Here is an 18,309-nt window from a genome sequence, read left to right as displayed (position 1 = left end):
AGTAAGTATAGTAATATCACATACCAATACTACCAACATGTATACTTTCAGTAAGTATAGTAATATCACATACCAATACTACCAACATGTACTTTTAGTATGTATAGTAATATCAAATACCAATACTACCAACATGTATACTTTCAGTATGTACAGTAATATCACATACCAATACAACCAACATGTACTTTCAGTATGTATAGTAATATCACATACCAATACTACCAGCATGTACTTTCAGTATGTATAGTAATATCACATACCAATATACAACCAATATGTATACTTTCAGTATGTATAGTAATATCACATACCAATACTACCAGCATGTACTTTCAGTATGTATAGTAATATCACATACCAATACTACGAACATGTACTTTCAGTATGTATAGTAATATCACATACCAATACTACCAACATGTATACTTTCAGTATGTATAGTAATATCACATACCAATACAACCAACATGTACTTTCAGTATATACAGTAATATCACATACCAATACAACCAACATGTACTTTCAGTATGTATAGTAATATCAAATACCAATACTACCAACATGTATACTTTCAGTAAGTATAGTAATATCACATACCAATACTACCAACATGTATACTTTCAGTAAGTATAGTAATATCACATACCAATACTTCCAACATGTACTTTCAGTATGTATAGTAATATCAAATACCAATACAACCAACATGTATACTTTCAGTATGTATAGTAAGATCACATACCAATACAACCAACATGTACTTTCAGTATATACAGTAATATCACATACCAATACTACCAACATGTACTTTCAGTATGTATAGTAAGATCACATACCAATACTACCAACATGTATACTTTTACTATGTATAGTGTGAACTCTTAAATTTTCTAATTAATGGAGATAGAGGATATCAAAGTATCAACTCGATCCAGCACTTTAATATTGTCTTTAATTTCAAACTTCACTTATTCCATATAACATAATTCCATAAATTCAGTGAATGTCCACACAATGATTGAATAATATATCACATATTCCAAGAATAAGTCGTAATATAATGAACAGCACAGTTGCAGGATAAATGCAGGATAGTAACTTGTACCGTGGCTCGGACAGTGGCTCGAACAGTGGCTCGGACAGGTTAAAAAACCGTATGTCCCCTATTCCCTTAACACAATCTTCTTACACTCTCTTAGAAACATGTCTTACTTCTTTCGTATCTTAAAACTCTCTGCTCTCTTTCTCACACTAATCTTGGACGCGACGTTAAACCCCATTTCACCTCACCTCACCTTTCTCACACTCATTCGTCTAACTATATATCTGAAATTCTTGTGGGATGCTTATCGCGGTTGATCAGGTCACGATCTCTAAGACTCAACACACGACAATTAACGTTTAAGTCTTAGCTGTAAAGGATTTTCAATGAACTACAAATACCTAAAGTTCGGCTCTAACATTCCGGCCCTTAATTGTAACTTGTATTTCTCTATAATATACTGAACCAAATTAAAAACTTCACAATCCTAAAGTTTTAACATTTTGACCATTTATCATTGTGGGCCCTTATTGTGTATTTAAACAGTAATGGCCACGTATTGTCTTCAGATAACACCCGTTTTTGTGCAGGTGAATCGATCAAAATCATGTGCACAGCACAATAGTGGCAAAAGTGGTTTTTCACGTGCAACTGGTCACGTTGCCATTATACCGCACGTGTTTTCAGCCATACTTGTTAGCAGTCATTAACAAAAAAAGAAAAACACAAGAAAACAAAAGTATTTACGGCCATTTGTCATGCCACGCCTTTCAAATGTGCAACGTGGACGTGCCATCGGCATGCAGACGGGAACGTCCGTAGCTGAAGTCGCAAGGACGATGGGTTGTAGTCGACGGACTGTTTATGATTTACAGACGCGTCTACAGCAAACGGGTACCACTGCTGATCGCCCTCGGCCAGGTCGACCACGTGTGACGTCACATGCAGAGGATCGTCAGATTGTCTTACGTCACCTCCGTAACCGATTTTTGACGGCTACATCAACCAGAAATGAAGTGTTTAGGGGTAGACTGAGTGCGCAAACTGTTCGAAACCGTCTGAGAACTGCTCACCTTCAAGCAAGACAGCCATACTGCGGGCCGATTCTGACTCAATTACACAGACGTCAAAGTCAATTGTGGGCACAGCGACACTTACGATGGACACAGAGGAATTGGAATAAAGTCGTCTTCAGTGATGAATCCTGATTTAATCTTCGATTTGCTGATGGTAGGGCGAGAGTGTGGAGGCGCCGTCATGAACGTTACGCCCAGTGTTGACGCCGGAAGTTGACAGATTTCGAGGCGGAAGTGTCATGGTTTGGGGTGCTTTCTGTTGCAATGTACGTTCAAGGCTTCTTGTCATCCGTGGCAACCTCAACGCTGCTGCTTACCGCGACCAGGTACTGGCACCAGAACTTCTGCCTTTTGTGGCAGCACATGGACCCGGTTTGATCAGACAATGCCAGACCCCACGCAGCAATTTTGACAAGGAATTTCCTTCAGAATGCGGGAGTCAACGTCATGGACTGGCCCTCAAGGTCTCCCGATCTCAATCCCATTGAACACGTCTGGGATGCTCTTTGCAGAAGTCTGCGCACTCTCCAGAACCGACCACAGAATTTGCAAGATCTTGGCATCATTTTGCAGCAACAATGGCGTCGTCTTCCCAATCATGTGTTCACAAGCATCACAAGGTCCATGCGGAGGCGTTGTGTGGCAGTTGTTAACGCACATGGTGGCCATACACGCTACTGAACTTGTGTGCCATCAGATTCTCGTGCTTGGGACTTATGATTTAAACTGTTGATGTTATTACCGAATACAGTAGGTGCTTGGAACAAATTATGGTTACCACCGTTCTTTGGACATAAATGATTAAAAATTACCTTCTCTGATACATTTGTCCGTTGTATATCATATATGGGATTATTTTTAAAAAATGTGAAGTTTTTAATTTGACTTTAATTTTGAATGTACAACAATGTCTTCCCAAGCAAATGAAATTAGCTACATAACTATATTCTATAACATAAGATAATCCTGTTTGTCTTAGGAAAATCTTAGTCTTTTACATTATGCATGAACGTGGAAAACATATGATATTAGTCAATGCCATTCATCTTAACATAAAGACAGCTCATTGTTTTGAACATTGTATAGGAATTACATCTTATGTTCTATACTGTCAACACTTCATAAGTCTCAAAGTCTTGATCCTGTCTTTAATGCAGTGCCCACATCACACAATCTCAAAACACAGCTTAAGTGTCACTCTCTAGAAGCAACCACAGCTTGCTAATTGGTCTGTCCAAAACCTTTGTCTGGGTTTTCACCTCAACCCGTCTTACAACACCCTTTCTGTCAGGCATCAGCTTCACAACCTTGCCCATCGACCAAGAGTTTCTAGGTGCAGTATTTTCCACTATGAGCACAATGTCACCAATCTTCAAATTTCTTCTAAGCTTCACCCACTTCTGGCGCTCCTGTAGTAATGGCAGGTACTCTCTTAACCATCTCTTCCAAAACAAATCTGCCATGTACTGAACTTGACGCCACCTCCGTCTTGGATAATGACCATCCATACCAAACATACCTGGTGGCAAATTTGGTTTTCTTTTCAAGAGCAACAAGTGGTTTGGAGTGACCGCTTCCAAATCATTTGGATCAGTTGATGCTCTGGAGTTAGGTCTATTATTGATAATAGCCTCTACCTCACACAACACAGTTCGCAAAGTTTCGTCATCTAACGTTTATTCTCTTACCAGAGATCTCAACACTTTTCTCACGGTTCTGATTTGTCGCTCCCACACGCCGCCATGGTGGGAACCAGCAGGAGGGTTGAATGTCCATTCAGCATTTCTTTGTAACATCTCTTGATGAATCTGACACTTGTTCCAGCTCTCTTACTCTTCTCTGAGCTCACGTTCACTTCCAGCAAAGTTGGTACCATTATCTGATCTGATGACTTTCACTTGGCCTCTTCTAGCCATGACCCGCCGCAATGCATTAATACAAGAGTCAGTGTCTAAGCTATACGCCACTTCTATGTGTACAGCACGCGTTGTGAGGCACGTGAACAAAACTCCATACCTTTTTTCATATTGTCGTCCACGTTTTACATCAAATGGACCAAAGTGATCCACTCCAACAAAGGTAAAAGGAGGTTCATCAGGAGTCACACGTTGAGCTGGCAAGTCAGCCATCTTTTGATTACTTGCTACAGCATGATTGCTTCGGCAAGTTACACATATGTGTATTTCTTGCCTCACTGCTGCATTGGCTTTGATAATCAAATATTTCTCAAACAATTTTGAAAGTACAAAGTTTCTGCCTGAATGCCCACATTCACGATGAACATGGCGAATTATCAGTTCCGAGACATGGGATTTCTTTGGTAGAATCACTGGGTGTATGGAGCTTTCGGGCATGTTAGCGCGACTTAGTCTTCCACCCACCCTCAGTACACCATCTTCTACAAATGGATCAAGCTTGGAGATTGGACTACCTTTGTTCAAATCAAGTCTTGTTGTTGAACATAGCGAACAATGGCTTTCTCTGCATTTTCTAAGTCTTTCACTGTCAACACTACAGGCATGCTTTGCTGAGATGCTAAGCCTGCCTTCTTCTTTTGACTGCGATCCAGGAGTTCTTCCCGTATCCTGAGCACCCATGCGATAGCCTTCTTCAGTGCAAACCAGTCAGAATAGTGACTGATAAGGCTGTCTATTTCCTTACATGGCTTGCTGTAGTCTATCAAGTTGACTCGGACAACCTTCTTTAATTCAACGTCTTTCTTAGGAATATCTGTCAAAATGAGTGTCTGTTGAGGCCACATTTCTTCATCTTCCCACAGGAACTCTGGTCCAGAGAGCCATCTGGTATCTTTCAGAAATGCATCTATTGACAGTCCTCGAGATGCTTCATCAGCAGGATTGTTCTGAGTGTCCACATACTTCTATTGAGATGGGCTTGAGCCTTCATGAATTACTGACAGCCCATTTGCCACAAAGGTATGGAATCGCTTTGAATCATTGGCGATGTATCTTAAAACTGACATACTGTCTGACCAAAAGAAAGTTTGGTCAATTGGCATTTCCAGCTCTCTTTTGAGCATACTGTCTACCCGTATTGCTAGAGTTGCTGATAACTCCATTCTTGGTATTGTTATGTGTGGAACAACTCTTGACTTGCTGATGAGAAATGCACAATGAACTTGACCAGTGCTACTGACTTGTCTTAGGTAAGAAACAGTTCCATAACCTGTTTGACTGGCATCCGAAAAATGATGTATTTGAGATACTACCTTCTGAATACTATCCTTTGGTTGATTGCATCTTCTAATCACCATTTCCTCAAGCCTGTGTAGTTCAGACAACCATTTCGCCCAGTCCTTCTGTAAGGGAACGGGGATTATGTCATCCCATCCTATCTTAAGTCTGCAGAGGTCTTGTAGAATTCCCTTTGCTTTGAGAACATAAGGGCCTGCAAATCCCAATGGATCATAGATGGAGCTGACAGTTGACAGTATTCCTCTTCTCGTTACTGGTTTGTCTTTGATTGCAATCCGGAGTTTAAATGTATCTGATTAAATGCACCAGTGTACACCTAAAGCCCTTTCGATTGGTAAAGCATCATCCATGTCGAAGTCTTTGACTTCTTTGACTCGCTCCTCATCTGGGATTGATTCTATTGCAGCTTTGCTGTTACTTATCCATCCTGTCAAGCGGAATCCACCCTTTTTACAGATTTCTCTCAGCTTATGTGACATTTCAATGGCCATTTTCTCAGATTGGACTGAAGTAAGACAGTCATCCACATAGAAACTCTTGTCAACAGCATGGACCACTTCCTTGCCAAACAAGTCCATGTTGTCCTTTGCTGTTTCTTTCAAGGCAAAGTTGGCACAACTTGGTGATGAGACAGCGCCAAATAAGTGCAGGTTCATCTGATATTCTTGTAATTCTTCCTCCAAGTTTCCATTGGGCCACCACAGGAACCGCAGAACATCACTGACGTCTGGTTCAACTCTAACCTGGTAAAACATGGCTTCAATTTCTGCCATCAGAGCTATTGGCTCTTGGCGAAATCTCAGGATCACTCCCAGTAGGGTATTGGTTAGATCCGGCCCCTGTAGAAGGTGGTCATTTAGAGATTTCCCTCTGAAGGTTGCTGCACACTCAAATACAACTCGTATCTTCTCTGGCTTTTTTGGATGGTACACACCATGATGTGGTATATACCACACCTTTCCATCCTTACGGTCTTTTTTATTCTCTGGTACTTTCTGGGCATAGTCTTTGTCCAGGAGATATTTCATGAATACCTTGTAGTCTTCATAAAAGTGTTCATTCTTCTTAAATTTCTTCTTTAGTGAAATGGCTCTTTGTTCAGCCTGTACTTTATTGTTGGGCAAATCTAATTGGGCATCTTTGAATGGGAGTGACATCTGGTAATGTCCTCCTGTCAGTGTCTTTGAGGAGTTCATGATGTCCAAGAATTGCTTGTCAGGTTGATAATTACTGATATGTTCGTTGAACTCCCTGTTGAAGTATCCTATTAATTGGAGATCCAATTTCTCGTCTCCAAGAACATCAGTCCTGTTTACTGAGATCTCACTGGGAGACTCTGATTCCTGTACTAGCCCATTTACACTCCATCCAAGAATGGTTCTGACTGCATAGGGCCCGTTACCATCGCTGTTGATTATCTCATACGGTTCCATTGCTCTTGGGACATTGCTGCCAATAAGTAGTCCTATCTCCACATCTATAGGTGGCAGTGTGACGTCCTGTAGATGGGGCCATTGATGGATGAACTATTCTTTGGGGACGGTGCTTGTGGAAATTGGCATTTCATCCTTTTTAAAGACAGAAGGCAGTTTGACCCAATTGTTTCCGTCAATGTCACCAACTTCTAAATTTGTTAGGATGGAGGTATTTACAATTTTCCTTTGAGTCATGATGCTGACAACAGTGTTTGTCATCTTTCCTGCTGGCCATTTCAATGCTTTGTCCAAGTAAGCTGTTGATAGCTTGTATTTGTTCCCAAATTTCTTATCCAACAGCGACCTGGCTTGTTCATGGCCACTTGCAGGATTCATGAAAATACAACTTCTTACTAAGTCATTCGGTTCACCGTTGGTGTACTGATCCAAGTAATAGAGCCTATCCTTGGGATTGATGGTTTTGTCTTCTATTCCATGCTCGAATGCTCGTATGAAAGGCTTAAACTGTAGTGGGTCGCCACTGAACACAGGATCTTCCAAGTGGGTAGCGTGGCCAGTTTTTGGTGTTCCACTAGCTGGATTATCTCATTCTGTTGCTTACAGGCAACATATTTTTGTCTGGCAATAAGTTCGGCCCTTTTTGCCAGGATTTCCATTTTGGCAGAGGAGATTACTGAAACCTTACTTAATCCAACTTGGGAAACACTATCTTCTGGTCTAATGTCATCTCCCGTACCGTAATGTTTAATGAAGGAGGTAACATTTCTTTCAAATTGCGAAAGGTGCCTAACTTTGATTGTAACCAAGCTGCTTCTTCGTCTTTAGCTGATTGGCTATGAAGTTTATCATGATAAGCTTTAGCCGATTCTTGAAACTTGTCACATAATTCCTTCCAATCTTCAAAATCATTTTTGACGGCATCCAAATCTGCATCAGGGCACATCAAATACTCAATGTCATTTATCTTTGAAGAAACCTGCTTGTATAAGAATTTCATTTTATCCATTGCCATGTTCAAAACATACTTTTGGCCCTTTTCAGTCTGTTTTCTTAATCTTGATTCAGTTATTAATGATTCATCATTTCTTGCAGGTTCATGAATCAGTTCTTTGTCACTTGTAACAGCATCACTCAATGTTCTACTTGCCATGATTTCAAATCAATTCAACACCAGTTCCAATAATCTTGAAATATTTGATGTAACTTACAATTCTTGAAATCTGTAATCCTACGTGATAAATCCAATTCAGTGTATACACGATTCCAGTGAAATATAAACCCTCGTGTATTTGCCTGTTTCTGAATAAACGCACACTTCCATACTCGAACAGGTAGTCTTATTACCCGTAAGTTCTTTAATCACGCATTGATGAGACCATAAAAGTCACATTTACTTAACAATGTCAACTTCTTGAGGAAATAAAATACCTTACTTCAACTTCGAGTCCTTAATCCAATTTGTGTTAATCCGTTTTGAACTTTGCAGGATCCTGTTGCCAATTCACGAATGGAGACACAGTCTTCTTTATGTCCAAGTCTTAGGTTCACATCCGGATTTTCACGGGTTTTTCAACTTTTAATGTGAACTCTTAAATTATCTAAGTAATGGAGATAGAGGATATCAAAGTTTCAACTCGATCCAGCACTTTAATATTGTCTTTAATTTCAAACTTCACTTATTCCATATAACATAATTCCATAAATTCAGTGAATGTCCACACAATGATTGAATAATATATCACATATTCCAAGAATAAGTCGTAATATAATAAACAGCACAGTTGCAGGATAAATGCAGGATAGTAACTTGTACCGTGGCTCGGACAGTGGCTCGAACAGTGGCTCGGACAGGTTAAAAAACCGTATGTCCCCTATTCCCTTAACACAATCTTCTTACACTCTCTTAGAAACATGTCTTACTTCTTTCGTATCTTAAAACTCTCTGCTCTCTTTCTCACACTAATCTTGGACGCGACGTTAAACCCCATTTCACCTCACCTCACCTTTCTCACACTCATTCGTCTAACTATATATCTGAAATTCTTGTGGGATGCTTATCGCGGTTGATCAGGTCACGATCTCTAAGACTCAACACACGACAATTAACTTTTAAGTCTTAGCTGTAACATTATACTTTTGCTGTCACCAACCCCTGGGAAAAATAGCCTGAAACGGCCACTGGCAGCAAGGGCTGGCTATAACTATACTTAACACATGCACCCTTGTACACATACAAACCCTAACAAAGTTCCAATTGAAAGGATTTTCAATGAACTACAAATACCTAAAGTTCGGCTCTAACATATAGTAATATCACATACCAATACTACCAACATGTATACTTTCAGTATGTATAGTAATATCACATACCAACACTACCAACATGTATCCTTTCAGTATGTATAGTAATATCACATACCAATACTACCAACATGTATACTTTCAGTATGTACAGTTATGTCACATACCAATACTACCAACATGTACTTTCAGTATGTATAGCAATATCACATACCAATACTACCAACATATATACTTTCAGTATGTTTAGTAATATCACATACCAATACTACCAGCATATACTTTCAGTGTGTATAGTAATATCACATACCAATACTACCAACATGTATACTTTCAGTACGTATAGTAATATCGCATACCAATACTACCAACATGTATACTTTCAGTATGTATAGTAATATCACATACCAACACTACCAACATGTATACTTTCAGTATGTATAGTAATATCACATACCAATACAACCAACATGTATACTTTCAGTATGTATTGTAATATCACATACCAATACTACCAACATGTACTTTCAGTATATACAGTAATATCACATACCAATACAACCAACATGTACTTTCAGTATGTATAGTTATATCACATACCAATACTACGAACATGTATACTTTCAGTATGTATAGAAATATCCCATACCAATACTACCAACATGTACCTTCAGTATGTATAGTAATATCACATACCAATACTACGAACATGTATACTTTCAGTATGTATATTAATACCACATACCAATACTACGAACAGGTATACTTTCACTATGTACAGTAATATCACATACCAATACTACCAACATGTACTTTCAGTATGTATAGTAATATCACATACCAATACTACCAACATAAACACTTTCAGTATGTTTAGTAAGATCACATACCAATACTACCAGCATATACTTTCAGTGTGTACAGTAATATCACATACCAATACTACCAACATGTATACTTTCAGTATGTATAGTAATATCACATACCAACACTATCAACATGTATACTTTCAGTATGTATAGTAATATCACATACCAATACAACCAACATGTATACTTTCAGTATGTATAGTAATATCACATACCAATACAACCAACATGTACTTTCAGTATATACAGTAATAGCACATACCAATACAACCAACATGTACTTTCAGTATGTATAGTTATATCACATACCAATACTACGAACATGTATACTTTCAGTATGTATAGTAATATCACATACCAATACTACCAACATGTACCTTTAGTATGTATAGTAATATCACATACCAATACTACGAACATGTATACTTTCAGTATGTATATGAATACCACATACCAATACTACGAACATGTATACTTTCACTATGTACAGTAATATCACATACCAATACTACCAACATGTACTTTCAGTATGTATAGTAATATCACATACCAACACTACCAGCATGTATACTTTTAGTATGTACAGTAGTATCACATACCAATACTACCAACATGTATACTTTCAGTATGTACAGTAGTATCACATACCAACACTACCAACATGTATACTTTTTGTTTGCTTGTTGTTTATCGCCGCACTCAGCAATATTCCAGCTGTTACAACGAGCATAGTCGCCTCTTACGGCAAGCATGAACTCAGTTCCCGAGTTCCCGAAAGCGGAATTGCACAGATCCTAGAAAGTGGTCAGGATTCAGAAGATTTTCTTGGTTGGCAGAATCATTTGAAGCATGTCCAGCTTCACCGACAGTTTATAAACCAAGGTTGTGTGGAGCAAAGCCCGATTCAGTAGACAAGGAGGCATAAATACATATACATTTTCAGTCGAGTTGGGAATGGTTTTAAAAACTGGAGGAATCGAAATTCACAACCCGGGAAATTGTCCGATGCAGATTCTCACATTTTGAACTGTTCACTGCTGCTCTTGTACTCGGCTTCCACCACCAGGCTTGGGTAACTGGTGTCGTAGTTCCCCGACGGCGTGCGGCGTTGCTGATAATATCAACCACTGTTTTGTCTGGCTCATTACACGATATTATTTACAGGATAAAGCTTGAATACTGCCGACTGCGACGTAATACAAGCAAATAAACATCATACCTTTTCTATGAATGTCGTATATGAATCTATAGGGCTGAAATATTGCCGACGTGATGATTTCCTACAGAAAGCATTCCATTATTTTGTATGCCAATTCCCTTACGATGTACCGAAGTCACTAGCGCGTGGTATTTTCATTTCCCGGAACTTACAAAAGCATCATGGCCTCCACGCTAAAAATACAAACTATAATGACAACAAAAGGCCATCATACGCTCATATTCAGAGGGAGCGATCCGTCGGGAGAAAAACAATAACTCAAAAGCAACAGGTATACTCTCCTTAGTTCCTTATCCTTACGCAACATGGAATTTGTTATTTCGTTTCCTGGTATATTAAGTTCTATTCAAGTGGAAGAATGGGTAAATATACACAAAAGATATTTTTAAATTGTGTTTAGCGGGACGGTAATTTAGTCAGCTATTCTCACATTGACCTTATTTGATACTGGATAATTATACTTTCTTTAGTTTCCTCCAGCTACAAGCGTATTGTAGTCAAGAATTAATAAAATATATAGCTTCATTTAAACAAAACTGGTAATTGGTGTGTTCGTATTATTTTACACTATACACAAGACATGGCAGGTGCATTGAAGGGCCGGATAATTCTCGCCAAAAACCATGCCATAAAATTAGCATTGCTACCGAGCTATGGAACCCGCGAGATCAGTGACAAAGCATGACACTATGCATCCAGCAGAGCTTTTACAAGTCGATTTGATAGAGTCAACAATATGTTTACATTGGTATGTTTGCCGTGAAGGCACGGGTAGGAATAGGTCTTCAGCAACCCATGCTTGTCGTGAGAGGCGAACCTATGCAATGATTTTGTCACTGAACTTAAGTGATCTATGAGTGATCTATGAGTGATATATGAGTGATCTATCACCAACAAACAAATATATTAAAGTCGAATTCAAATTTTCGCGGTACGCAATTTACCACAGTTACTTACCCTTATCATAGGCGGCGTGAAACAATGGGGGTTGCTATGGTGACGTCCCTTGCCTTGTCGAACATGATGTCGTGTGTGAGAAGACACATACCCTTCCCTCATCCAGTTTATCTGTACTTAATATGAGTGCAATCACATGGTAATGAACAGACAAGAACTAGGTAAGCCCCTGTTCTAGTTCCTGTACATTAAATTGATACGGTATTTTCTGGGAAATTCTATATAGGGTAAACTACGCTAGATCTATAGAAGAGACATTTAATCCATGTACACGCGCATAAACTATGATAAATATATGTTTATGGACAGATAAAAAGAAAAAAATATCGTTAACTGTACAGATCACATCAGTCTTTTAGAATTATGATCGATGTGTTTTCAATAAAAGTAAGGTAGATTCTAAATCTACACTGTTTTAGAACCGAAAGTAAATTTACATACCTAGGCCTATCGGTAGAGGTAGTTTATTAGAAAACATAGTAACCTTAGATATTGATCATTAAAATATCGCGTTAAAATACGCATGTTTATGCACAAAATCAGTAATAAATTTATTTGTTATTAACGGGAAACAACTCAATTTACACCAAAGAGTTGTACGCCCTTTGCAGCCTTGAAACAAGCCTTGACATTTCCCCGTACATGTATTTTACGGAACTTTTGATTGTCGGTTGATCTATTTATCTTGCATTAGTGTGCTTTACTAATGCTCATACTATTATCTGTCGACGTCAGATTTTAGAATAATTGTAAAATTACACATGCTAATTACGATTCAGAGTTTGTTTAGGCCAATACGCCTAACCGGTTTCATTGTTCTTGTTTCCAGGCAGTTCTCCTGTCCTCCCGGATCCAGAACCTCCGACGGACTTTGTTTGGAGTGCTCAGACGCAGCTTTCCTCCCAGCACCGTCCTCGGTCAGTCGTTTTCTCATCGAGGGTAATCTGTAGCCAACCAGATACCTTCTGCGATAACTGTACCTGGCCCAGTGTCAGTCAACCCGAGTCCATCTATGCACCAGCCGTGGAACAGCGTTGGATGTCGCGGGAACAGCCCGATATACACAGCACAGAAGCACAGTGGCCATTTTCTCACGATGAGTCAAATTCTTCCCCGTGCTGCACTCCACTGTCGTCCACAATCCACTTAAGCAGCCAGGTGTGTTTGACAATAAATGTTTATGTACATGTCATTTTATTGCTGGAGATCTATATGCCTAACTTTGCCCTTACCTTACCAGTGGATCCTAGATCTACACTGCTGGCCATATTCATGCCTAAGCTAAGGGTTCTAGACCACATACAATATTACTATTACCTGAGTGGCTAAAGTTGCAAACTGCATCCAGTCTGTAGTAGATCTAGTACTCTGTATACAGGCTGCGAGTTCGATACCATGCAGGGTTTAGTAAATATATATTCCTGTCCCATAAGGACCAATATGTCAACATTAATGTCTATTAGAAATGAGACAAAAAGTTAAGTGGGCACTCAAGTTTTGGGCACTGACTGGTGTTACAGTAGGTCTACAGTACTGTAGGTAAATCTACAATAGTTGTAATGTGTATTATTTCGAAATTAATCCAGAATGGTCAGGGTACGTCCACAAGTTACTCCTACCATGATAATCATCCATCAACCTCTCTGGCAACAAGATACCAAGGTCTGTACGAACTAGCAAGAGATTTAGATCGTCTTCCTCCACATTCTGAATTTGGAAGTGGCTCAAGCCAGAGTCAACCATTGTCCACACTGACAACTGCATATCAGGATCTGTATGAGAGAGCAAGGATAGAGCTGGATAACAATCCACCTAGTGATCAGTCAGACTCAAGCAATGGTCAGCTACCATCCTCCTCCTCTCAGAATGAAAACAGAATTGACTTTGAGAGTGACTCAAGCCAGGAGCTACCTGCTCCTGGTGATTTCCCAGAAGAGAATCATTCATCAGGATCAGGCTCTTTCCAGGGACCACCTCCTTCTTATGATAGTGGCTATGATGACACCATTTCTGGAGATCACAGACTTGAGGTTATTGAACAAGAGGTCATGCTACATCCACACCAGCCAGGTGTAAGTATGATCAATAATGATAAGGATATTCTGAAGTATTTATGAGTTATGTCTTGATTTATTTAAAGTGAGTGTTTGCAGGGAATGTGATAATGGTTGTTGGGAGTTATAGATCATTTATTGATTTGGTGTCTTATGATAAGGTATAGTATAATTTAGCAGTCTTGATCTTCTTCAGCCCATGGCCCAAATTTACAGAGGTGATGTTGAGCAAGTTCTCGTGATAGAAGTAGTCCCAGCTGTGCCACAGATCCATGCAGAGCCAGCCAACCAGGTGAGAGGCATTATACAGGATATAGTTTGAAGGAGCCATTCAGAAGAAGGTTCAGGACGCATGGTAATCTCTTGGTCTGTTTTAATGACCATTAATTAATGATGTGACACCAATAACAAAGGAATTCAAACTACATGTACTGTATTAACAATCAGTATTGTCTCCTTTGTGTTTGTTTTTCTATAAAGAGACCCTTATTAGATGTTTGATTGTAAACTGTAACCACTTTCTTTGCAGAATCCATTGACTCTTCCAGTGCAACAGAATCGTCCTATTGATCAAAGAAATGTATCTTCACAGGTAAGATATGAACAATATCTTTCACATCTGGTATGAATGTAAAACATGTTAAAAATGGAAATTTAATCATACTGTTTCGTCAAAGACCTATTTGTTTAAAAAATATACCAGGGTATTTGAAGTTGTTGCACTGATTGAAAGTCAATGTTTCTCAGTCACAAGTTTATTTTTTACAGACCTCTCAACTGCATCTCACCCTCAACAGGGCTGCGTTTGATTGCCGTTTGACTCAGAGTGGAGGCTCCTGCTCATCAACAGACGAGCCTTCTCATGGCACCCTTAGCACGGCACCCTCAACCTCTAGATTGGTTCATAGAGACAACTCTCTGAGCAATGGCTCGCTCACTGAGAATGTCAATCTCAGGAGCTACAAGGCCAGACAAGAGCCAAAAGCCTCTCCCATCATCATTAACTCCAACAGCAGTCAAGATGGTGTCTGCAGACAGGTGAACACTTGCAGCAACAGCCTCTCACCATCTGGTGACTCCAGCACTGCCCCATCCACAGCAGATGTCTTCACAACTACAAGCAGTGGTTCTGAGTCTGTTGCTTTCTTTCCAGTACCACCCAATGCATCTTCCCTTACAGTAGTTTCTTCTCAGAGATGCCACTTGGCTGATATAACAACAAAGGTAAACATGTATATGTATGAACTGTCCAATGTTGATCCATCAACCTCACACACCCCTTCAACCTCAAACGGGGCAAAGAGAGCTCACTCTGAGATAGAAGCTGATGATGAGGCAACGCAGAATGGATTTCCTGACATCAGCCAAGATGACAGAATACTCAGAAGAATGAGCAGAGTAAGGAGAAGTCGAAGGGACAGGAATGAGATAAGGGTCATCAATGGAATCAATAGGCACATTGAGGAGCCCTGCAACAAGCTCCCTCTGCCTAAGAGAAAGAGAAGCCTGTCTCCCTCTGTTTGGGGATACAGAAGAGCCAGGACAGGAGTAGATAGATGGCAACAGACAGCATCAGGACATGATCTCAGGATCGCATCTGGAAGTCCCCCAGTATCTAGAGAAAGCTGTCTCCAAGAGGTACATGCATATGCAGAAAGTGCCATGCATGACACAAATGACTGCCATCAGACACAGACATCTGGGCATGACACCGGATCTGGAAGTGACTCAGACGGAAGTCTCCAGAAGGTTCAGGCAGAACCCAACAGGCCAGAGTCACCAGTCTTGCAATCAAGGAAAAGGAAACTCCCCACAGCTCATGCTGTGGAAGATGCTGCAACCAAGAAGTCAAAGAAAGGTCCGGAGATGGCACAAAGACCGGAGAAAACGACCAACAAGGTCTTTCAAAATTTGTGCTCTTGAACATTAAGAACTATAGTGAACTTTGCAGGTTATGGTGTTACCTGTATTGGTTTGGCTAATCATTAGTTAAATAACACCCATTCGATTACTTCCTGATATATATGTCATTCTATGAATTTGGTAGAACCATGTTTAAAAGGCTGGCATTTCAATATCAAAATCATTAGGGCAGATCTAAATTTGAAACCTGGGCTTCGAAAGAAATTGTCGTTCATTAGTTAATTAATGCCTGTTCAATATCTTCTTTACACAGTATAAGTTGGGTAGAATCATGTTTATAGCTATAGTCTGTATGTCAAAATCCCTACAGATCTAAATTTGAAGCCAGGGCTTTGAAAGAAGGTTTGTCAGTTTATATGATTATGTTTGTGTTATCTGATAATGTACCTTGTTATTGATTTTACATTTGACAATGAGCAATGCAAACGATGTGTTACAATTACTGCTTGGAAGTGACAACCGTGCCCAGGCCAAATGTTTTCTGTGCAATACATTTCATTTCAGTTAAATATATACCAGTATGATTGCTGCAGAAGAGGGATGAGTTCTTCATGAGCATACCAAACGATATAGATGTGTACAGGACTATATAGCATATATATATCTATCTATCTATTTTTTACACTTGTTTAATGTACTTGTATATATGTATCATGTAGATGGATGTTGTGAATACTCATGTTAAATGAATGGAGTTTCAAATGTAAAAGATATTAGCATTTCCGTTGTGAATGGGTGAGAACAGTATTTTATTTCAATAAATGTGATGTACATGCTGTGATAAATAGATATACCATGATGAAAACAATAATCAAATCTAGATTAAATAAACTTGAAACATTTCAAAATAATAATTTTGAAAAGCAATTGTTACTGTTTATCAATATCAAATATATTTACATCTAGGATGAAACGAAGAAAATCATGAAAATATTTTTTCTATACATATATAAAAGATATATCTGTCGAGGTCTATTGCTTCAACACCAAAAATATAATATATTTATATAATGTTGTTGTATTCTTTGGACTGTATACAGCCCGGAACAACACGAATAAAACTTATAAAACGTCAATGCTGTGTTATGTACTGCTTTCATGCTGATGTCCTCAGTCTACTGTCACTTCACTGTTTGAGAATGAGTTGCAGTCTCAGAAGGTGTATGTTTTCATCTGGTGGCTTTTTAGAGGAAAGCAATTAAAGTATGAACGAATGAATACATAATATAATACGCTCTTCTCTGTAGCGTGGTTGTGTCAATCCTCCTTCAGGCGACTTGGTTTTATTCCACTCTTGGCGAAAATAGCCGAACGTGAGAACGTGATTGAGTCTTCAAAGAGAGTGCGGTTAATGTGATTATCTCCCTTAGACCCTTGTACTCGTTGGGCTACTTTTCCCACAATCTATACAACAAGCGATTCGGGGTAGAATAGGTCTTCAGCAACCCATGCTTGCCGTAAATGGCAATAATGCTTGTCGTAAGAGGCGACTAACGGGATCGGGTGGTCAGGCTCGCTGACTTGGTTGATGCATGTCATCGTATCCAAATAGCGTGGATCGATTCCATGACATCAATAACTGGATTGTCTGGTCCAGACTCGATTATTTACAGACCTCCGCCATACAGGTGGAATATTGCTAAGTGCGGTATTAAACAACAAACAAACAAACAAACTTCATGGATTCTTTTCCAATTGAGGGAACAGTTTCTATACCAATAGGAGAAGTGCAGTGCAAAGTTTGATTTCGATAAGCGGATTCTCTGAGAAATATTGCTTTTTTTATGTTTTGAGCTTAGAAATATGTTGGAGTCGAAGTCGGCGGTATTAGTGATCCCTACTCACTTTTTGTCTTGATATTATCATACAGCCATATAACATTCAAGGTTGGTGTACCGGTGACTACGTATATGATGTTAGATACATCCAACATGGATCTATTTGTCTGTTTTCCTTTAATGTTAAACGCCGCACAAAGCAACATTCCAGCTATATGACGACAGTGGTATGTAAATAATCGAGTCTACACCAGACAATCCAGTGACTGACATCATGAGCATCGATCCGTGCAGTTGGGATACGATGACATGCATCAGCCAAGTCAGCGAGCGGTTCCATTGGCATCAACGTCCAGTGATGGAACACTTTCGGTGTATATGATCGAGTCCAGTGATGGAACACTTTCGGTGTATATGATCGAGTCCAGTGATGGAA

The 18,309-nt window shown here is 39.3% G+C and overlaps 1 protein-coding gene across 1 annotated transcript; it reads left to right on the top strand.

Moving 5' to 3' along the window:
• Positions 1 to 12,141: 12,141 nt before the first annotated feature.
• LOC124135734 lies at positions 12,142 to 17,162 on the top strand. Its single transcript, XM_046501249.2, has 6 exons — positions 12,142 to 12,279; positions 12,948 to 13,276; positions 13,705 to 14,190; positions 14,369 to 14,464; positions 14,702 to 14,764; positions 14,941 to 17,162. The coding sequence occupies exons 1-6, from the start codon at positions 12,255 to 12,257 to the stop codon at positions 16,093 to 16,095; spliced, it is 2,154 nt and encodes a 717-aa protein (XP_046357205.2). The 5' UTR covers positions 12,142 to 12,254; the 3' UTR covers positions 16,096 to 17,162.
• Positions 17,163 to 18,309: the final 1,147 nt, after the last annotated feature.

The sequence above is a fragment of the Haliotis rufescens genome, unplaced genomic scaffold (assembly GCF_023055435.1).
Source record: "Haliotis rufescens isolate VD_foot unplaced genomic scaffold, xgHalRufe1.0.p SCAF_1, whole genome shotgun sequence".
Classification (NCBI taxonomy): domain Eukaryota; kingdom Metazoa; phylum Mollusca; class Gastropoda; order Lepetellida; family Haliotidae; genus Haliotis; species Haliotis rufescens.
This window is presented reverse-complemented; position numbering and strand designations above follow the sequence as displayed.

Excerpts from the sequence above, each read along its gene's own strand:
- LOC124135734 (XM_046501249.2), top strand. The coding sequence starts at position 12,255 with ATGGTAATGAACAGACAAGAACTAG. Across the intron at positions 14,191-14,368 it reads TACATCCACACCAGCCAGGT|CCCATGGCCCAAATTTACAG; the intron begins GTAAGTATGATC and ends GATCTTCTTCAG. Across the intron at positions 14,765-14,940 it reads AAAGAAATGTATCTTCACAG|ACCTCTCAACTGCATCTCAC; the intron begins GTAAGATATGAA and ends TATTTTTTACAG.